This window comes from Hyperolius riggenbachi, chromosome 1 (genome assembly GCF_040937935.1).
Source record: "Hyperolius riggenbachi isolate aHypRig1 chromosome 1, aHypRig1.pri, whole genome shotgun sequence".
Classification (NCBI taxonomy): Eukaryota; Metazoa; Chordata; class Amphibia; order Anura; family Hyperoliidae; genus Hyperolius; species Hyperolius riggenbachi.
This window is the reverse complement of record NC_090646.1, coordinates 665,028,140-665,052,016: the sequence shown is the minus strand read 5'-3', so window position 1 is coordinate 665,052,016 and position 23,877 is coordinate 665,028,140. Positions and strand designations below refer to the sequence as shown.

At 43.1% G+C, this 23,877-nt stretch overlaps 1 protein-coding gene across 2 annotated transcripts in view; it reads left to right on the top strand.

Annotated features, from left to right (window-relative positions):
• LOC137532290 (NACHT, LRR and PYD domains-containing protein 12-like) overlaps positions 1 to 23,877 on the top strand; it is a 362,324-nt gene that overhangs the window by 202,744 nt on the left and 135,703 nt on the right. For both annotated transcript variants that reach the window (XM_068252670.1, XM_068252660.1), the window contains exon 9: positions 5,623 to 5,787. In XM_068252670.1, coding sequence (XP_068108771.1) covers positions 5,623 to 5,787 — 165 coding nt within the window. The remainder of the gene's footprint in view (positions 1 to 5,622; positions 5,788 to 23,877) is intronic.

Below are 23,877 nucleotides of genomic sequence, written 5' to 3'. Positions count from 1 at the left end.
GGATCACCCATACGCTATATATGCCAACACACAACGACAGTCTAGAGAGATGGCCAACATCTGTTCTCACTAGTGCTTTCTATGGAAATCACACATGACAAGAATATCAAAACTCCACCCCAGCTCCTCCCAAATCACCTAATCAGGTGTCCCTTGCTGTGCATTGTCAGTAGGTCATTATGTCCAGTGTGATCCCGGCCTGATCCCTATATATATAAATAATGGACATACTGGCTTGTTTATCTCCAAACACCATTATAATCACCAAGCGATTTTATTGAGGGTTTTTTCCCCTTATTTTGTTTTGCAATTGTATAGGCACTTGTGGTTTTGCAGCATTCCAGCATGTTTAAGAAGCACAGTCACTGGATAATGCTGCCGGCACCGTGTATATCAGGTTTTAAAAGTTGAATTTCTCCAGAGGGATCACACTTAGGCCTGGTTCACACTGCAAGAGATTTTTAAGCGCTAGTGATTTGAAAAGCTCTTGCTAATATAATGCTATGGGCAATTTTTTGTAAAATCACATTGTTCAAGTGAACACACACATAGCATTACATTAGCAGGAGCTTTACAGATCACAAGCACTTAGAAAAAGCTCTTGCAGGATCGCATTAGCAAAGCGCTTGTAGTGTGAACCAGACCTAACACATACACATTTCAAAATTCTAGCGGTTTATTTATGTAGGAAAAGCTGTCAAATGTGTATGTTTTAAGTCTTATTGTTATATGCAAAATTTCGTTGTAAACTGTTAGAGTACTTCTTCAAAATATTGCTCTGGGACATCTCAGCATATTCCAGGGTGTGAAACTTATAAGATTATTTTAGTTTAGAAGCTAAAACTTTTTTGTTTATATGTTCTCTTTACTTGAAGGGCTAGCTGAACACTCATAGCTGATAACATATGCTATGTTTTGGGAACAGCCTCATATAAAACAAAGACAAGGGGTTTTCCCAATGATTTAAAAATGATTAAATAGTGACATCCGCCAGGGGAAATTATTAAATGTAGTTGTTTATTATAGAACATTATTTTAAACTAGTAGACCTAAGCCCGTTAATATAACAGGCTCTAGGTCTCCTCCTCTCCCGTGACTGCTGCATGTCAACACGCACGTGCCCGCTGCGCACACCCTTACACACTCCTGGCTCGCGCGCGCATGTCCACATACGCCCGCCCAACCACTGGCCCCGTCCTCCTGTCCCAATGGCTTTCCATGCTGCACATGCGCAGTAGCGTAGACACAAGGACATGGGACGCAGAGGCACAGGGCTATTATTATTATTTTAAATTAAGTTTTAATATGCAATTATATGTTATATGATTGTTTTAAGAAGAATTATATAATAAGCTTTATATTTAAATAAGTATATTGGGGGAAGTCCTGTATGCTTCAATAAGCATCTAATTGCTGTAGTCTTTTTACTTGGTCAATATCAGTGATGTCGCGAACCTCCGATTTTCGGTTCGCGAACCCTGGTCGCGAACCTCCGCGGAAAGTTCGGTTCGCGAACCGCAATAGACTTCAGTGGGGAGGTGAACTTAAAAATGTAAAAAAATTCCTACTGGCTGAAAAATGATAGAAAACATGGTTCAAAGGTTCCTCCCTTCTATGTATTCACTCCTCCGGGTCTCATCTGCCAGGGAATTATAGTATTTCAAAAGCCAGTTTACATACCATGGCTGGGAATTGAACCCAGGTCTCACTGTGTGGTGGGCAAGTACCTTAACCGCTGTACCACCAACACTACTAACTGAAGCTAGCCTAGCATGTACATTTATGCTCAATCCAAGAGAAAAATTAGACAAGACAGATAACATTTATATCACACTTTTCTCCTGGCAGACTCAAAGCGCCAGAGCTGCAGCCACTAGGGCACCAACACTACATGCTGAAGCCAGCCTAGCATGTACCATTTATGCTCAATCCATTTATGCTCAAAAATACAATTCCGTGGAAAGCGGTAACTATCCCTACTAGAGAGAGAGAGAGAGAGAGAGAGAGATGAATCTACCTGGCTATCTGGGGTTCTCTTTGGACAACTGTTGAACACAAAAGGCAAGGCCATGCCTGGCTACATATCCTTAAGCAGTGGCTGGATTGTGTAATGGTTAAGGGCTCTGCCTCTGACACAGAAGACCAGAGTTCAAATCTCAGCTCTGTCTGCCCAGTAAGCCAGCACCTTTTCAGTAGGAGACCTTAGGCAAGTCTTCCTAACACTGCTACTGCCTATAGAGCGTGCCCTAGTGGCTGCAGCTCTGGCGCTTTGAGTCTGCCAGGAGAAAAGCGTGATATAAATGTTATTTGTCTTGTCTAATTTTGCTCTTGGATTTGAGCATAAATGGTACATGCTAGCTTCAGATAGTAGTGTTGGTGGTACAGCGGTTAAGGTACTTGCCCACCACACAGTGAGACATGGGTTCAATTCCCAGCCACGGTATGTAAGCTGGCTTTTGAAATACTGTAATTCACTGGCAGATGAGACCCTCCTCCCGGTAGGAGGGAGGCAGCTGTCCCTTAACTAATTAGTGTAGGCAGACGAGTGAGTCAAATGGCACAAGGACCTTGCTTGTATAAAGGGGGGGGGGGGGGGCTCCAGCAGGGAGAGCAGTCTGATTGGCAACAATGTGACTGTGATGTAGAGGGTCAAAGTTTTGCTCAATAGAGCATTATGGGGCGAATCGAACTTCCGGGAAAGTTCGCCTTTGGCAGGCGAACGCGAACCATCGAAGTACGCCAGGAACCATTCGCTGGTTGACATCTCTAGTCAATATGACTGATTTCTTGTCTGCAAAAGGACAGACACTTTCCAAATTAATTAGCAGAAGGACACATAATCAGAAATGCGTCATGAATGACATTGTTTAATGTTTGAAAGTGACAATGTCTGGGGCAAATAAGTCAACCAGCAGACAAGATGGCTGGTGACGTCCATTTTTATTTACTGCATCAGAAATGAGCTGATAACCAAATGTCATATGTGTAATGATGTTAATTCTTACAAGATAAGGTAATTAAGGAATTTATAAACAATAATATTATGACTTAGGTATTCAAAACATGATAAAGCATTGACGCACGGAAATTTCAGCCAATCAGAACCTGAGATTTAGGGAAATTCCACATTAGGCAGCCATATTGCATCCAATCACTATAAAAGTAGGAGCTGAAAGCTCATAGTTTGCACAAGCCTACCAATCTCCTGAGAAGACACACAAGACAGAAGCTACCTTCCCACACGTGGTTCTAAATGCTGAAGAGATGACAGAGAAGGGGTAATATGCTTAATATTCTGGTGATTTACTTAATTAATTTTTCAGCATTAAGTTCTGTTAAAGCGGTATCGTCACCATAAAAATCAAATTTCAACAGCAACTAGTCTGAGTGTATTAAGTGATAAAGATGCTAAGCCTGCATTCAAAACTTTCAAAACTTTTTCTGCTGTTATGATTTGGAGTTATCCCATACTTAAGGAACACTGGTCCTTTAGTAGTCGTTGCCAAAGAATTGCATGCTGGGGGTTCTTTTTATCTATAATCTATTCCTTCTCTTCCCTTTATTTCCCTGCCAGCTGCTTATCTGAAACCTAATCCCCTACTCACTTGTGTTTACAAGCAAGGCTGAGGCGACTCAGCGATTGGAGGAGACAAGAAAAAAAGTAAAGGGCAGAAATGACATCACGAGTTAGCCTTACCTGTGGGCAAAAGACATGACCCCCACCAGGAACAAAATTCTCGTCATTTACTATATAACATTCACTGAAATCAAAACGTGGACAGTACAATACATGTGTTATGTAAGTAGATCAAGTATTTATCTACTTATATATGTGTTTTTTTTCCCTGGCATAGTATGGCTGATCCTACTGCTTTAAGATGTTAGCAAGAAGTTTTTTTTAGAAGTTTTTATGCTATTCCTTTAAGAAGATTACTGCAAGTTTTTACACAACTGCTAGATAGATACACAGTTATTGATGCAGATGAGACTACAGTACTTTTGATCCTATTCTACATAACACAACTATTATATACTTTTTTAAATGTGGTTAGAAGATTGATGATTGCTTGGCTGTAAAGCCTTGATGAGATGGAATACTGTTAGAAGGAAACACTACTTGGAACTGTTCATATTTTGTATATATGCTGTATGATAAGCAAATGCATTCTTTTTATATAAAATCATATACTGAGTGCTCTGATTCACTTCAAGGTATACCGTCAATCTATAATTACTGTTATAGAGGGTTCAGACCCCGCTATGCCGGATTTATATGATAGCAACGTTTTAAAGGCCGGTCCTTTACTGAGTTAGCAATCATGAAAAAGGCAAGAACCGCTTAGGTTTTTGACACACATGCACACAGCTTTCACATCATGCATCACTATATATAACTATTTACTTAGCAGGGTGTGTGAAAAAGGCATATGAAAATCCATGTAAGCTCCCTCAGTGATATAAAGTGTTTCCTGTAACAGAAATGCTGTTTTCAGCTCTATTTCACATGTAAGCAAGGACATCCGTACTGAAAGACTAATTGCAATTCCTGATATCAGTTTAGGGACACCTTTATTTAGGACATGATGGAATCTCCTGTAATTGTCTGGTAATATCTCCTCTGTGTCTGCAGTCTGGATTATAATAAACAGACCTCACATTCTGCACAGGTGATAGGAGGCATCCTGGTCTTTCCAATAAGTAAAATGCACCCCCTGCATGCCCAGAGGCAACCCCTGTAACACTGATATAGATGGGACAGAAACCATCCCATTTACCTTATTCCGACAATGTGGGGGATGGGTGTCCTCCTGTGTATGGCCCAGTGCACACCAAAACCGCTAGCAGATCCTCAAAACGCTAGCGGTTTTTGGAGCTGATTTCAGAGCGATTCTAGGCATGTTTAGAGACGTTTTCTAAATATACCTAGCATTTTTGGGAGCGTTTTTGTGTAGCGGATTACAAATACTGTTACAGTAAAAGCTGTTACTGAACAGCTTCTGTAACAGAAACGCCTGGAAAACCGATCTGATCTAGCGTTTCCAGAGCAGTTTGCGTTTTTCCTATACTTTACATTGAGGACGAAACGCTTCAGAAAAATGCAAACATGCAGCAGGAGGCACGTTTGCGGTTTGAGAAAAACCTCAAACTGCTGGTGTGCACCATCCCATTGAAATACATTAGCCGAGCGTATTTACAGGTTGATGCGGCCGGCAGATCGCACCTAAAACCGCTCAGTGTGCACTGGGCCTAAGTCAGTCTGCTGTGTGAGGTGACCTGAACTCCTTGTAGCAGGGCTGTACATTGTTCACTAATATCTATGAGGTTCCAACTGCTGCCTGCAAGTGGTAATAATGGAATATTCATGTCACATATAAGTATATTAAAATGAAAATAGGATTGTGTTGTGTAAGACAGAGAAAAAGAGTATTCCTTTTGAGCAATAACACCATACTGCCCTCTAGCAGTGGACATATGTGTGACAGCATTTTCATTGTAATGATTGATAAAAATATAAATTCTTGTAAATATAATGAAAAAATGATTAATTCATGTTAGCATAAATCATACAAATTGTATGCAGGTTTTATAGATTTCTGGTAACATTCTTCTCTTCTCCTGCAGTTTAGGGAGTAATAATTTGTGCTCCAGTTGCTGCCCCCACCTGGCAACTGGGATAAGGAATAACCAGACTCTGAGGAAGCTGGTCGTGTCATGTAACAGGCTGGGGGGTGATGAATTCAGTGTCCTGATGGCGGCTCTGACAACAAGCCGGATAGAGGAATTAGAGTGAGTATAACAGCCCTGATTGCAGCAGAGATCAGCAGAATTATTTCCCTTTATTTCATCATCATTTTCCATTCCACATGTAACATCCATGGAAGCAGCGGCTGCGGGCACGCAGGGTGTCTCCGCAGCCGCCTCGCTTCCCTGCTCTGGGACTTCGCCCGTTCCTCTGGCGTCTAGTACGCCGAGGACGGGGTTGTCCATTGCTCATAGGGATGCTGTATCGCGTGGGCGCGCACAGAGACAGGACCTTTATGCGGGGAGGAGGCGCGTCAGCTGACCGGCTGGTCGGCTGACGTCAGAGGAGACTCACTGCGCTCAGGATTGGCTGATTGGTGGTGGGCGCGGCCGTGGGGTCTCCTCTGCTTCAAAAGCCTTCAGTCTTCACTCGCAACCTGTCTGTTGTTGCGAATACCTATGTGTTAGCGCTCAGACCTTAGATAGTATCCGGTGTGCTTTGATCTGGGAGGAAACCAGGGATTTCACACTAGACTTGGATTATTGTATTATTGTATATTTGATATTCTGTGTATGACTCTGCCTATCCTCTGACCCTGCTCTTGCTAATCGATTCTGTACTTCTGCCAATCTGACTCTGTTCCATAGAGCCAAATTAATCCATGCCATGCACTGATGAGGATCAAACAATCCGAAACAGTCTGTATGCATGTTGGATTATTATGGCTCTGTACAAATTAACAAGCTGACACATCATTGCATTCCAGCGGTTCTGGAGGTGTGTTTAGCTTCTAAGGGTACAATGGTTAATTTGCATATATTCAGCAGTGTTGCACTGGGAGACATCTCAAGCTCACTCCAACCTGAATTATCGCAAATTCTTTCTTTTTTAGGAAAGCAAACTTTTGTGTTTCTGTTGCTGAACTCTGCCTGATATCTCACTACTCTCTTGCCTGACGATTTTGTACTGTACCTGCCCGCCTGTTACTGATCCTAGCCTGTCTGACTATTCTACTCACTAGTGAACCCTGTTACTGGTGAGGTGCTCTTTGCTAGTACTTATCAGCTCCTCTGGTGAGATCTAGTCCACTATTCTATTACTGTGTACTATAGTACCCACCAGCTCCTCTGGTGAGGTTTAGCATAACTATTCAGTTACTGTACCAATAGTGCCCACCAGCTCCTCTGGTGAGGTCTAGTTAAACTATTCAGTTACTATTGCACCAAGCACTATACACCTTGCTATTCTGCTAGCTATACTTGCATTATTGGTGATTCTGCAGATCACCATATAATCATTCCAAATGGTCCTCCAACGACTCTATCCCAAACGTCCAATAATACAATACTAGAACCTAGTATCGGCCCTCCAACGACTCTATCCCAATCGTCCAGTGATACAATACTAGAACCTACCAAACCACCTTCAGATATCTCAAGCTCACCAACTCTCATCTCACAAATCAGCATCTGCGACTCTGAGACAGAATCATTAAATTACACACTGCATCCCGTCACACAGTCTCCAATTCATCACTCCCTTACTTCACCTCACAGCCAACCAGACCACCTCCCCTCAAACCCCACCTTGGCCAATCACACCCTCTCCCCGTCTTTTTTAGAGCTTCCCTCAGCCCTATCACAGAACATCCTGACTACTCAACTACCGAGCCCCCGATCAGAAAAGGTTTTCCTCCAGCCCATCAACAAAGCAAAACGACAGCTAACAAATATAGAAAAAGAGGAAGTAGAGGGAAAGGGAAAAAGAAACAGTTTAAACACACAGGTCCCCCCCACACCCACGACTAAATGCATCTTCAACTTATCCAGCCACATTCTGACCACCCATGAAACCACCCTTTTGGAAAAAGGCCTTTCATTCTGTCCCACCAATCAAATCAATAGTTTCGAACTTTTCACGGATCTCAACACATACATCTGCAAATTAACTCTCAAGAGACATTTTGCCATGAAAAATCTCAAAGCCTCCGAGAACACAGACATTACCTCTCTCATTATTACAGCCAATGACAACATACCTATCACGACCGTCTCCCCTCCCGACCTCAATCTAGAAAAATACATCACCACACAGTTGAAAGGAAGATCCAGATTTTACCCAGTAGCGTCTAAGGGCTGCTATATAGAGACCTTTTACTCTCTAATCCTAAAAGATATACAAAATATACAGGAATCCCAGCCAACCTATAAACCCAACCTAACTCACCAGGAATCATCCGCCCTCAAAAACTTCAATCCAATCCCAACTTAATCATTAAACCAGCAGATAAGGGCGGAGGAATAGTTATCCTCAACCGTACAGATTACGTGGAGGAAGCAGCCAGGCTCCTTGATAATCCAAAACATTATGAGACACTTACCACTGACCCTACCTTGGACCTCAACAATTCCCTAAAATCCTTCATCAACTCTGCATTCATGTCAAACTTAATTACAAAAAATGAGAGAAACTTCATTGTCAATACACAACCAACTACCCCCATTTTTTACTACCTACCAAAAATACATAAAAACCTAACAAAACCTCCAGGCAGACCTATCATCTCTGGCATGAATTCCATCACTTGTAATCTCCCAAAATATTTAGATCAACATCTGCAACCACTCGTACGGTCCCTTCCCTCTTATCTTAAAGATTCCCAACAACTCATCCATCTCCTACGTGATATTACCTGGCACACTGACTATGTCTGGCTTACATGCGACATTACAGCCCTTTATACTAACATACCCCATCCTTACGGTCTACAAGCCCTACAATATGCCCTTACCACCAATCCACTTATGCCTCCCACACAACAAGCCTTCCTACTACAATGTGCAGAATTTATACTTCACAATAACATCTTCACTTTTAATGACAAAATCTACCATCAGACAAGCGGGACGGCAATGGGAAGTTCATTTGCCCCCTCATACGCTAACCTTACCATGGGCCTTCTAGAAAGTTTACAATTTGCCCCACACAACCCATTCGCCAACAACATAATATTTTATAAACGGTACATAGATGACCTCATTTTCATCTGGAAAGGAGATACACTCCTCATCCCTAAATTCATCAGCTATCTTAATTCCAATCCAGCAGAACTCCAGTTTACATTCCACCATCACTCTCTGTCCATAGAATTCCTAGACCTCACATTATACATTGATTCTAACTGCATCAAAACCAAGACCTTTTTCAAACCGGTTGACGCTAATAACTACATACATTTCAACAGCTTTCACCACCACCCTTGGATAACCAACACCCCTTAGAGTCAGTACAGAAGGATCCACAGGAATTGTACCGATACAACACAATATGACTTACAATCTGAAGTCCTTACCAGAAAATTCACGGACCGTCAGTATCCAAGAAAACTCATTAAAGATGCAAAACATAGAGCAAAACACCCCTACCCACCCTCAGAAACAAGCCCACAAGTTAAGAATACAGACCCACCAAGATTCATTACCCGCTACAGTGCCCAACACATCACCATACGCAATATACTCAAAAATCGATGGGACATCCTCATGCAGGACCCCTTCCTGCGACCCCTGCTACCCAAAACACCACCTGTCACCTTCAGGAGGGCCCCCAACCTGCGCAATCTTCTAGCACCTAGTAAACTACGCACACTAGACAGTAGGCTCCCTCTCACCACCCAACAGACACAGGAGCCTGGCTGCTTCCCATGCAGGAAAAAACGGTGTCTAGCATGTCAATTCATGCAGTCCGGTTCCTCTTTCACGTCCACAAGTACAGGCATTGCATACCCCATTAAGCAACATCTCTCCTGCGAGTCCAGGTATGTCATCTATCTCATTTCATGTCCTTGCCGCCTCCAGTACGTGGGGAGAACCACCCAATTCGCACGATGTAGAATTGGGCAACACAAACGGAATATCACCAATGGTTTCCCCCTTCACAGCGTTCCACGACATTTTTGCACTCATCACGAGCACAACCCACTTTTCTTCAATATCATACTGATTGACTCTGTGGATGTCAAAAAGCCAAATGCTTCCGATCAATTAAAAAAATATGAAATGTTTTGGATTCAAACTCTCAAAACGCTCATTCCGGAAGGCCTAAATGAAGTACTAGAAAAAATATACTAAACACCCCCATTCCGTTTTTCTTTTAACCAGTCGCTCTCTCTTATCGTTAGGTTTTATACACCATTTATATTGGTTATGTTGGTTTTATTGATTTTATATATGCATTTAGTTTTATCTACTTTTATGTATTCTACCTATTACATTGCATTTTTATGTCAATACTCCTTTCTGAGAGCATATCAGCTGTGGCATCTATATAACATATGATAATATGGAAACATGAAAAAAATACACAGTAGCCTGTGATTCTTAGTCCTAATATGACCACACTGTAATACAGATCACATCATATAGCTTTATTTTAACTATAAAGGGCCATCCAAATTTTTATCTGTGATGTCTTAAGATCTAGACCTGACTATTTTGCTAACCCTTGATGTTATTTAACGATTTTATACAGTTTATATAAATTATATTTATCTACCAGATTAGAACCAATTGTCATGTATAGGCTATTCTCCATATAAACTACTTATGAGTATATGTTACAACTTTCTGCCACTGGATGGCAGCACAATACCACTCATACAAAATAACTGAATGCATCTATTATATACGTTTGTAATATATGTCCGCTTTTGAATGCAACATATTTCACACACATTAACCCACACTTAGGCTTCTATCTGCCCACATTTGAATAAGGTAATCCTGATTTAATTGTTCAAATAAGCACATCTATCATAAGAACACCATGCTATCACGAGCAAGAAGGGCAAATGTGCCCTCTCTAAAAATGGCCTCTCGCTCCCACACGCTCTATGCGTACTGCGTCAAATTGGACGCATGCGCTATACATACAAACGTGCCATACACAGAGCACGCAGGCGGGTACGCAGTACGCCTGCGCGCTACACGTATCCACGTGGTGCGGCGTTCACGCCGCACCACGAAACCACGCCCAGCGACAGCGGATTGGTGCTCCCTCCGCTGACAATCCCTCCCCACACATTACGAGCACGCCAGACAGACAGGCGTTGCTCAGCAACACCCCACATACCTATACTGGCTTCAGCACGCCAGTACGCCCAGCCTCTTATGCGGCCACATCCCATTGGCCACTAGGCACACTCTCTTCACCCACACCCTGCCCATCCTCACCCTCCACGCCCCCTCCACATTTCCCTCCACTTCTACACATTTAAAAAGGACACGAGCGCCCACAACATGTTACTGAGGCGCTAATCCTGACATTACAGATTTTCTGGTAAGTGCTGGTTTGTTCTATATACTCTAAACAGCTTGTTCTTAGTTTGCTTTACATATACTCCATCCAGGTCCCCTTCATCCTCACCTCCCTCGCCCACATACCTTGCATTCACACTATACCTCTGTATGTTTACACTTTTTCCCTAGCCATACTGTGCTACCATGTCCACCACACATATCATCCACCTCAACATAATGTCCCTCCGCCCCCCTTCCCCCCCCCCCCAGTCCGCATATATATTCTAAACAAGATACCCGTTTTTTCCCTTTATCACATACTTCTTATGCTATTAGCAATATTTGAATCAAGTACTGTCATTCTTCAAGGATTGTTTATTGCTCATTAGTACCCTCATAATTAATAACGGTTAGTCTGCATTGAACTGTATAGCCCTCTGTCTCACAGCCACTATTGTTTATTGTTTATTATTTATTGGTTATTGTTTATCGTTTATTGTTCTTACTTTGTTTACAGTTGTCCCCATTTTTTGCCTGATGAAGCGGGCTTGACCTGCGAAACGCGTTGCATTTCTGTTTGGGGTACCGTATAAATAAATGTGTTAATTTATATAAACAGGACTTCTTGTTTGCATTTGGGAGGCAAGCCCACCACTTCTCCAAGCATTTTTAAAGGTTTTACGAATTTTTATCCTGCTGGCGCCTCTGTTCCACATTCAAATATAATCAGGTATAGCGTCTGTATTATCGGTGATTCTGCAGATCACACATAATCAGATGTCTGTGTTGCTACACCAATCGTTACAGAACAGCAGACCAAAATATTATGGAGGCACTGTGCAATCGGGTTGAACTTTTGACCACGACTGTTAACGATCTCACCAAAACGGTTAACATACAGCAGACTCAGATTGACCAGCTGGCTGAGACAGTTAACCGTCTTAAAGGTCCTAATGCACAAGTGTTCTCTCCTCCAGTTATTGAGCCCAGGATGCCCCCTCCCAAAAGATTCTCGGGGCATCGCTCTGATTTTCGAAATTTCAAGCACCGGTGCTTATCATATTTTGAGTTACGGCCAGTATCTTCAGGTACAGAGAGTCAAAGGGTTACATTTATAAAGACCTTATTAACTGGGAATTCCCAGTCTTGGGCCTACAGTCTCCCCGAGGGTAGTGAGGCTTTGGCCTCTGTTCAGGATTTTTTCAAAGCGATGGCAGTTATATATGACGATCCCGATTTGGCTACGACATCAGAGGGGAAACTTAAGACCCTCAGACAGGGGCATAGCTCTGTAGAAACTTACGCTGCTGAGTTTAGGTGGACGGTGTCAGCCAGATGGGGGCAGTATGCTCTTCTAGATTTTTTAACGGGATTGTCTGATGCTGTAGCCAATTTAATGTTGGGTCACCCTGAGCCTAAGTCCTTGGATGAGGCCATATCCTTGGCAATCAATATTGATCGGCAAGTTCGCTATCAAAAGCAGACTCGGGGTAAAGTCCCAGGGAAAATTGCTCCTGGTACTTTCTCGCCTCCTGTTCCTTCCCCTCCTCCTCTGGATGAGCCAATGCAGATTGGACAGGCCAAACTCACGGAGGTCGAAAAGAACAGGAGACGTACTGAGAGACTCTGTCTTTATTGCGCAGAGAAAGGGCATATTGGGCCTGGTTCACAAAGCGGTGCTAACAGTTAGCACGCTGGTGAAAAGCCCTTTATCACGCCTAAACTCAGTTTAGGCATGATAAGTTTAGGTGTGATAAGTTTAGGTGTGATAAGTTTAGGCATGATAAGTTTAGGTGTGATAAGTTTAAGCACTAACTGGGTTAGCACCGCAGTGCACAGCTGCTCAAATTTTTTGCGCTAGCAAAGTCTGGTGCACTTCACATAGAGTTTAATGGCGCTGCTTTGCGTGCGGGACTTTGCGCGCAATCTAAACTTATCATGCCTAAACGTATCACGCCTAAACTGGCTTTTCACCAGCGTGGTGCAATGGTTATCACGCCTAAAGTCTCTAACTGGGTTAGCACCGCTTTGTGAATCGAGCCCATGGTGTCAAATTGTCCCAGAAAGGCGGAAAACTCTACCGCCTAGGTGTAGCTGGAGGTACTACCCTAGGCGATCCAGTCTTACCTCTAAAAAGCAATCGTTTACTTCTCCCGTGTTCTATTGCCTGGGAGGGTCAAGTTCATTCCACCCAGGCCTTTATAGACTCAGGTTCCGCAGTTAATGTGATGGCCTATGATTTTGCCATTAAATTTGGTTTTCCTCTCCTTTCTGTGGGACACCAGGTGGTGGTTACTGCAATGGACGATTCACCATTGCAGGGGAAACAACCACTCACTAAGACTCCTGTGTTAGTATGTCAGTTAGGAGTGTTGCATAAAGAACAAATACAGTTCCTGGTTCTCAAAATGTCCACCTCCACTGTAATTCTGGGTATGCCATGGCTAAAGAAACACTCCCCTCAGATCGACTGGAGTTCCAGACAATTATTAAGTTGGTCCTCCTATTGTCGTCATCATTGTTTGGAGAAAGTCACTATAGGCGCTACCGAGATTCAAGTAGAGTGGGTGTCTTCTCAGTCCTCTGACACCTCTGATATTGAGACCTGGAGGGATTGGGCATCAGTGCTGAGCCCTTTTCAGCAGGAGGTTCCCGAAGGGAAACCAGATGGGGTTCTCTTTGTGCCACTCCAGTTCAGATTCAAGATTCTACACGTTTTTCATGCCCATAAGAATGCAGGTCACTAAGGGGTTGCCCGCACGCAGGAGTTGCTAGACAGATGTGTCTGGTGGCCCTCAATTGTTTCCGACTGTAAAGAGTTTGTTGGAACCTGTTCTGTCTGTGCCAGGAGTAAGTCATCTAGACAAGCTCCTGTGGGTACACTACAGTCACTACCGGTGCCTGAGCAGCCATGGACTCACCTGTCCATGGACTTTGTGGGTGAACTGCCCAGATCTGATGGGAAAATAGTCATATGGGTGGTAGTCGATAGGTTCAGTAAAATGGCCCATTTCGTTCCCTTGGACGGACTCCCCTCTGCACAGGAACTGGCGGAGCTCTTCATTCACCACATTTTCAGATTGCATGGTATTCCTGAAAATGTGGTGTCAGATAGGGGAGTCCAGTTTGTTTCCAAGTTCTGGAGGGCCTTTTGTCATCATCTGGGTATGAATCTATTGTTTTCCTCCGGCTACCACCCACAGACCAATGGGCAGACCGAAGGGATTAACCAGTCCTTGGAACAGTTTCTTAGGTGCTACGTGGCAGATGCTCAGGTGGATTGGGTCAAATTTCTACCTTTTGCAGAATTTGCCCTTAATAATGTGAAGAGTGCTTCCTCGGGGTTCTCTCCATTTCAGGTTGTAACGGGGAGATCACCTAAATTTTCCCCACTGCCCGTGGTATCATCTCCTTTCCCGGCTCTGGAAGAGTGGCAGGGAACATTGAAAGAGATCTGGGGTATGGTTAAGAGAAATCTTAACCCACAGAGACCCAAATATAGAAAAAAACTTCAAAAAATGTTTTCAACCTTTCACATGTTGTTATAGGAGTCTTGTGATGCCTTGTGATCAGTGTTTTTTTTTTTATTTTGACATTTTAGTAACTTTTTGGGAGGATGTTGTAAAATTGCAACGCTGGGCTTGTAGAGTAGCAGAATTTCAATAGTATCACTCACATTCTTTAAAACAAATTAAAAGTTATTTTTTAGTTTACAGTTTATAAAGACCCACATAAGTTCATGTATATGCACAATAACAACAGTATAATAAAGAAAAAAATTAATTTTTATTATCAATTTAATAAAAAAAATGAGTATCATATAAAAATAACCACGGGATCCAGACTATGGCCTCGATTCATCAAGTGTTACCAAACGCTTTCCGAATGCTTTATCGAGCATTCAGTAATTTAGCGCAAGCATGTAGCGGAAGTTAGTATTAATGAATGACATCGCATGTCAGTATCGTGCGTGCGGTAATTGTGCGGTAAATCTTCCGAAACTAGTATTCAAGAAGCAGAAAGGGGGCATGTCAGGGCGGTAAATTCCAAGTGCAGTATCGCCTGCACTGCCCTGTCGTTATTTGTTTCTGCTGTTGGTGTATTTAACAGGAACCTGTACTGAGTAAAATTATTTAAAATAAACACATGACGTAGCTGCAAATTAATATTACATCCTTACCTTTCCTCTCAGAAGCTCACCGCTTTCTTCTTACAGTGATCCTTTCCAGTTCTAACAAGATTGTCAGGACTGAAATATACCAGTTGCTATCAGTTATAAATCAGTTATATATCAGCTGCTGTCAGTTACAACTGAATGTGCAAGGTAATGTCCATGTTTCTCTATGGCTCAAGTGGGCAATATTACAGTTTAACAGTGTGCTGACCAGGAAGCTGTTATGGGGTAATGGCCTTTTGGCCCATGAATTTACTCTAAAGGCTCTATACAGTAGGTAGAGACATACATAAGTTAAACAAATTAGCTAATTGCCAGCACCAAACCGTATATACAGGTAAAGGTATACAAAAATTCTAATTAAATAAGCTGTTAAAGAACAGGTGGTAACAGGTGATAACAGTTGATACAACAGGGCACAAAAAAGGTTAGGAAGTCTGCCAGCAGGACCCCGTGATGTACAAATTAGGTGCCTGTTTACAGTGGATGCATCAAACAATGAAAAATGTCATCAATTACCATATGTATTGGAAGGTCTGAGGGCTGCAGGAGATAGGCATTTGTGGAAGTTCCAATGACTTTCCTGTCAGGCAGGAACAGTTAGGTTTGATATTAAGGCCTCGATTCATCATATTAAGGCCTGGTGCACACCATAAACCGCTAGCAGATCCGCAAAACGCTAGCGGTTTTTGAAACGCTTTTTCTTATTTTTATGAAGCGTTTCACCTAGTGTTTTGCTTTTTTGGGTAGCGTTTTTGGTGTAGTAGATTTCATATATTGTTACAGTAAAGCTGTTACTGAATAGCTTCTGTAACAAAAACGCCTGGCAAACCGCTCTGAACTGGCGTTTTTCAGAGCGGTTTGCGTGTTTCCTATACTTAACATTGGAGGCAGAAACGCCTCCGCAATCCAAAAAATGCCTCAGCCCGGGAGTATGCGTTTCAGCAAAATGCCTCCCGCTCTGATGTGAACCACCTCATTGAAATACATTACCCACGCGTTTCCACAGCCGCAAGCGGCTGTAAAAACATGAGAAAAACCTGCTCGGTGTGCACCAGCCCTAATGCTGGGCATACACGGCTCGATGCCCCTTTAGCAATCGAGCCGCTGATGGCTCGATTTATAATATCCGACGTGTCCGATCACCGCGGGGATCGATTCCGCGCTCGATACCCGCGGCCGGACAATAGCGGCGAATCGAGCGGGAGATAAGAAGCGCCGGCGGGGACGAGCGGTAATCGATCCGGGTGCACGCGCGGACGAACGGGAACGGCTAATCGTCCGCCAGATCGACCCATGTATGCCCAGCATTAGTCCATGTTTCATGTTTCAACTTTACACTTTCCATTCCACAACTCTTATCAGGTAGACATATTATTCAATTAGTCATGCAAACACTTTCATCCTCGCCTCAAAGAAAACTATCACCTTCTCAAGTTTACTGTGCAGACAAAATCTTGCTACCACTATGACCCACTGTTGTAAAATTACAACATAGAAATAACCATCTCTAAATCTCTCAATATCAGTATATTTGATGATGTCACAAAATCTGCATGACCTACACATATTAATTATCACAGAAAAAAATATTTCAAACTTTTTATTTACTTGAGTCTTAATGTATCCCGTCCAAAACAACAAAGTGGTATACTCCAAAGCAGGCAACAGGGTTGTATGACTTCATGGCCAAATAAACAGACCTATTTATACATTCAATCATCCAATAGTGTTGCAGAACTGAACAATAGGTCCTATTAGTAATATACATGAGGTTTTAAAAAGAAGAGAATGGGGAGGGGGTTTTTTTTACCCTTAAATGTGATGTTGTAATATTACAACACTGGGTCTCTGCGCGTTAAGAAAGCCTATGCGACCCAAAAGAAGCAGGCAGATAAGAGACTATCTGTAGAGTGGGCCTTTGTACCAGGTGATATGGTGTGGGTGTCTAGTCAGCATTTAGCTCTAAAGCAGCCCTCTACAAAACTGGGTCCCAGATTCATAGGCCAATACCCGGTGTCCAAAAGGATCAATCATGTTACGTATGCCGTTTCACTTCCGCCCACTATGAGAGGTGTTAAATCTTTTCATGTGTCCTTCTTGAAGCCCGCTGTGCATGTGGATTCCTCTCCCCCCCCCTGTAGTAATTGATGGGGAACCCGAGTATGAGATAGAACAGATATTGGATTCTCGGCTGGTGCGTAACTCCATACAGTACCTAGTTCACTGGAGGGGGTATGGCCCGGAGGAGAGATCTTGGGTGCCGGGTTGTCGCATGCATGCAGAGGAACTTAGGGAAGAGTTTCATAGGTTGCATCCTGACAGACCTGGTGGACCGTGTCCGGAGTCCACGCCTCAAGGGGGGGGGGGGTACTGTAACATCCATGGAAGCAGCGGCTTGCATTATTGGTGATTCTGCAGATCACCATATAATCAGGTATAGCGTCTTTATTATCGGTGATTCTGCAGATCACACATAATCAGACGTCTGTGTTGCTACACCAATCGTTACACCACATCCCCAAGAGTGACTGTCACGGAACAGGCGTGAGAAAAGAGAACGCAATCGCAATCGGTTTACTTCACCGATTGCCGTTGACGTGCCAGATCTGAATTGGTTGTGTAGGGGCTACCTGCAGTCAAGCTGGGGTCTCTCCTTGCTCTAGCAGAGAAATAGTTCAGTAACTTAAGTGCAGGATGGCCTGTGACTTGTTAATTAGCATGTGACTGGGATCTGGGCCTTAGCAGAGGTGTCCCAGGTTGTTCGAGCTGATCTCACTCAGATGCTAATTGAGCACCAAGAGTCCCTTTCCTGGCCAGCTACACCAGGTGTGAAAGCTCCCCCAACAGCAAGCAAATGACAAGTGTCCTGCCTTTTGAAAAAGACAGGATGAGCTCAGCAGGAGGTCAGACTTCCCGGAGCCATGTTGACTGGCCTAGGAATACATGGAATTATACTTTTCCCAGGGTCGTCTCCAGGACAGCACCCATATGAGATAAATTCCCTCCAGATACTATTGGAGAGGAAAAGGTTAAAAATTAGCATAACCAGCAGCAGCATATATATATATATATATATATATATATATATATATATATATATATATATATATATATATATATATATACACCCCTAAATGGAACTCACATTCAGTTTAATTCCTGTCCACGGAAGGAGAAGGATCGACCAGGAGAGTCCATGTCAGACGGCAGGCTCTGAGCGGCAGTCCACCCTGTATATGCGTCAGCCAGTCGGACTGATGTGGGGAGAGGACGCCGGTCTCCGGAATTACAGACCTCAGAAGACGCCAGGGCTTATGGGAGCGGAAGCTGAGCCGGCAGTGCACGCGCAAGTGATCGGCATGGCGGAGGTCGGATTGGCTCGTCCGGGTCAGGTGATCAGAAGGAAGCCTGGGCACTCCCCTCTCGGAAACAGAGCGGAAGCTGGACTGGCGTGGGGCGGCATGCAGTGGTGAGGGCTGACCGCCGTCCAGAGTTAACCCCTTCAGTGCTGGCGGTAAAGTAAGTCCAGGCAGGAGGGTAGGAGGGAGCTTATGTGCGTGGTTGTTGTTGTGCAGGGGAAGCCTTTTAGGGTGGAACCAGGCAGGTATTTAAAACAACTTCGTCTGTCCTCCATGATTCTCATTCACCATGGAAGGATCAGACATATCTCCGCAGGGATCTGCTGAGCAGAGCTCCAGTGCTGGTCTGGTATGTAGTCCCACAGTGTGGGCAGTATATCTTGTGGTAATTCCTATGAAGTATAGGTAGTAATTAGGTTCCTTTCTTTTTTCTTGCTTGTAGCCCAAGCTGGATAAAGCTGACAAGCCGGGGAAAGGAAAGGAAACGAAAGCTGAATCAGGCCATTCTTCAGCGCAATTGCCTAAATCGGACCAAAAGCGTAAAGAGAAGAAGTGTGCTTTATGTGCAGCAAAGTTTTCAACTACATCAGGGAAAAGTTTGTTATTCCTGTACTCAGAAGGTGGTTAAAGAGGAAACCCCGGCTATGTTTAAAGACCTTATGGGATGGATGAAGTCAGAGATAAAGGCTACTTTTCAATCCTATAAAGAGTCTGCACCCTCTACCTCTTCAGCAGTACCTAAATCACTACCACCTAAAGTTATTCCCTCCTCTCCTAAAACATCGATAGCTGTTGGCGAATCTCAGCAGGGACAGAAGAGGAAGTGGAATTCAGACTCAGAACATTCAGATGGTGAAATCTCATCTGTGGAAGAAATGAGTGCTGAAGATGAGACTGTTAAACCAGAGGAAACAAGAAAGGGACAAAGATTTGCTTTTTCCATGGATAATATGGATCAGGTTTTAAGTGCAATGTTTGCTACAATGGATATTAAGGAGGAAGAGAAGGACCTTTCCACCTTAGACAAAATGTATAAGAGTCTGGCAGATAATCAAAGAAGTTTTATCCCAGTTCATTCTACCTTGAAAGAATTGATTGATAAAGAGTGGCAGAACCCAGAAAAGAGAGCTTTTTGGCCAAAATCTATGAATAGGAGATATCCCTTTAAACCCGAAGACCAAAAAAATTGGAGACCAGTTCCTAAATTGGATCCTGCATTATCTAAAGTATCTCGTAAATCGGACTTACAATTTGAGGACTTTTGGGTACTGAAGTATCCTCTAGACAAAAAAGTTGACAATTTGTTAAGGAGGAATTGGGAAACAACTACTTTAATCTTCAAACCAGCCGTGGCATGTGCAGCCTTTTCAAGGTCATTAAAAATATGGTTACAACAGTTAGAAATGCATATTGTAGAAGGTTCGCCTAGAGATGTTATACTCAAATATTTTCCTAATCTGTTCCATGTAGTGGATTATCTTACAGATGCAGCGGATGAAAACGTGAGACTAACAGCAAGAGCTTTCGCTTTATAAAATTCAGCAAGCAGGGGAATATGGGTGAGACCCTGGGAAGGTGATGTTTCTTCTAAGATAAAACTGTGTGGTTTTCCATGTAAAGGTAATCTATTATTTGGATCAAAACTAGATGAAACATTAGAGAGATCAGCAGACTATAAGAAAAATGTTCCAAATAAGAAGAAAACATTCAGATTTAGACATTCCTTTCGAGGTTCAAGGAAGCAGGAGTCAGAGGCTAGACCAGGTTTTAGAAGGAACTGGAGAGCACAAAAGGAGCAAAAGGGAAAATCTTCCTTTCCCTTTTCCCCAGCCAATCAGCCTAAAAAACAATGACGCCAGGATTCCGGTGGGAGGAAGACCGGCTCACTTCATAGAGAACTGGTATACACTGTCCAACAATCTATGGATAAGAAGGATTATACTGGAGGGTTACAGGCTGGAGTTTGTAGAGAAGCCAAACACAAGATTTCTGGTAACACCTCCCCCCCCCCCCCTCCTTAACAGAGCAGAATTTAGCCTTACAAGATGTGGTGTCAGATCTTTTGCAAAAACAGGTGGTAAGAGAAGTTCCGAGGTGTCAAAGAGGGGAAGGTTTTTACTCCCCAGTGTTTCTGGTCAAGAAGCCGCAAGGGAACTTCAGACTTATTCTCAATCTAAAAACCCTGAACAAATTCATTTGTTACAGAAATTTCAAAATGGACAACATATGGTCTGTTCTAGGCTTACTTCAAGACAGAGCATATATGGCGTCTCTAGATCTACAAGATGCATATCTCCATATTCCAATACACCCGGAATCTCAAGCATTCATGAGGTTTGCAGTACATCAAACAGGCGAGGTAAGACACTATCAGTTTACAGCCCTTCCATTTGGCGTTTCTTCTGCTCCATGGTTGTTTACGAAAGTAATGACTGAAATTCTTGCTTTATTGAGACTTAAGGAGATTCAGATCATAGCATATCTAGATGACTTGTTTGTGTGGGGAGACTCGGCTATGTCAGTATCCACCCAGATCCAGACCTCAGTGAGGGTTCTTGAATCAGTAGGGTGGTTAATCAATTGGAAAAAATCATCTCTCATTCCATCTCAGATTATGGTTTTTTGGGGTTTCAGATAAATACTGTTAATCAAAGAGTTTATCTCCCTGCACATAAGAGAGAACTTTTATTAATGAATGTTATTTCATTTCAGGAATCAAGTATCATCACACTAAGAAAAGCCATGTCTCTGCTCGGTCTTATGACATCCTCATTCCCGGCGGTCCTATGGGGCCAAATGCATTCAAGACAACTTCAGCTATGGATTTTACAATCTTAGAACAAAAAACAGAATGCCTTAGACAAGAAGGTGCTAATACCACATTATGTCAAGATGTCACTTCAATGGTGGTTGGAGCCATCTCATCTAAAGGAGGGCCGATTATGGGACTTTCCATACCAAAAGATGATAACCACAGACGCCAGTTCTTGGGGCTGGGGAGCACATATGGAGAATATTCCAACACAGGGGGCTTGGGGGAAACATCTGGCCCAAGCTCATTCCAATATCAGAGAAATGGAAGCAGTAAGGATGGCACTATTACAATTTCAAGTATCCATTCAGGGGCTACATGTAGTAATCAGATCAGACAACAGTACAGTGGTGGCCCGCATAAATCATCAGGGAGGAACCAGGAGCAGATCATTGTTCAACAGAGTGAGCAGGATCCTTCTGTGGGCAGAAATGAATCTGGCATCACTGACTGCAGTACACCTAAAAGGAACATTAAACTTTATTGCAGATTACCTAAGCAGGTCACAACTAAGCCAGGACGAATGGATACTGAACGAAGAAGTCTTCCAGGGTCTGACACGCAAATGGGGGACCCCGACAATAGACTTATTTGCGACCAAGAAGAATGCAAAATGTCACAGATTTTGTTCCCTTTGTCCCACGACAATCCTGTCGCAGTGGATGCTTTTTCACAGAATTGGAGGGATCATCTGATTTATGCTTTTCCTCCGTTCAGGTTGATTCAGAAAACCCTCAACAAGATTTACAGGGAGAGGGCAACAGGCATACTAATAATACCTTTCTGGTCAAAAAGAGCTTGGTTTTCTCTGATAGGGAAGTTATCAGTGCAGGAACCAGTAGTGTTGCCTCTACGTCAGGATCTGTTACATCAGGGTCCAGTGATGCACCCGCATCTGGAAATGTTGCATCTGTCAGCTTGGATGATGAATAGAAGCTGTTAAGAGATAAGGGGTTTTCTGGAAGTTTGTCCAACACTCTGCTACAAAGTAGAAAGATTGTCACTAGAAAAATTTACTTGAAAGCATGGAGGACCTATCTTCATTGGTGTGATGAAAATAAAATGGATTCAAGACAAGAGTATACTCCGTTAGAATTTCTCCAAGCAGGACTTGAAAAAGGACTCAGTATCAGTACATTAAAGGGACTCCGAGCAGTGCAGAAACTATGTAAAGATGCATATCATTTTAAAGCTCTCTTTCTCCTCTTTCCAATGATATATAAACCGCCGCCCTACGCCTTTTAGTTTTCGCTATTTTCGCGATTGAAATTGCCGTGGCCGCGATTTCAATCGCGAAAATAGAGAAAACTAAAAGGTGTAGGGCGACGATTTAGGTGTCGTCAGAAAGAGGAGAAAGAGAGCTTTAAAATGATATCAATCTTTCCATAGTTACTTGTATTACACAGGACGACACTTTCCCCAGTGTCAGCAGCTCCATTCAGCAGAATGGAGCTGCTGACTTTAGGAAAAAGTCGCCCTGTGTAATACAATGTAACTATGGAAAGATGGATATCATTTTAAAGCTCTCTTTCTCCTCTTTCTGGCGACACCTAAATCATCGCCCTACGCCTTTTAGTTTTCTCTATTTTCGTGATTGAAATCACGGCCATGGCAATTTCAATCGCGAAAATAGCGAAAACTAAAAGGCGTAGGGCGGCGGTTTATATATCATTGAAAAGAGGAGAAAGAGAGCTTTAAAATGATATGCATCTTTACATAGTTTCTGCACTGCTCGGAGTCCCTTTAAAGGTGCAGACCTTGGCTTTAAGTGTCTTTCTACAGAGGAGAATGGCAGAGAATGAATTTTTTGTCAGATTTTTTAGAGCTATGTCACAGACCAATTTTGCCCCCTTCCGTGTAGTATGAGAGCCATACTCTACACAGTCTATTCTATGGAGCTGAACTCCCCATCAGATTGAAATCTTTGCAAGATGCTGCACACAAAGATGTTGGACACTTTCAAAAGATCAGTATCTGCAAAAGATCAGTTCCTGCAAAAGATCAGTACCTACAAAATACATTCATAATCTGCAGATCTCATACGCACCTTGTTTAACGGACAATCATCTGCAGATCAGATCAACCAGGATGGATCTTTGGATCTGCAGATGATTGTCGGGTCTGCAGATGAATGTCCGTCAAACAAGGTGTGTATTATGCTGGGCATACATGGCACGTATACTACCGTGTAATCGAGCCGCTGGCTCGATTCCCGCTCGTCCCCGCGGGCGCTTCCTTATCTTCCACTCGTTTCCTCTTTTGTCCTGCCCGCCGGTATCGAGCACGTCGGAAATTATCAATCGAGCCATCAGCAGCTCGATTACATGGTAGAAAACGTACCGTGTATGCCCAGCATGAGATCTGCAGATATAGACTATGAATGACTTCTTTGTCCGTCCCTCGTCGCCTCCCAGGATGCACTCCAATCCGGCGTCATGTGACTAAAAACACTTCCTCCTTCCGGGTTGAAGGAGGAAGTGTAGTATAGT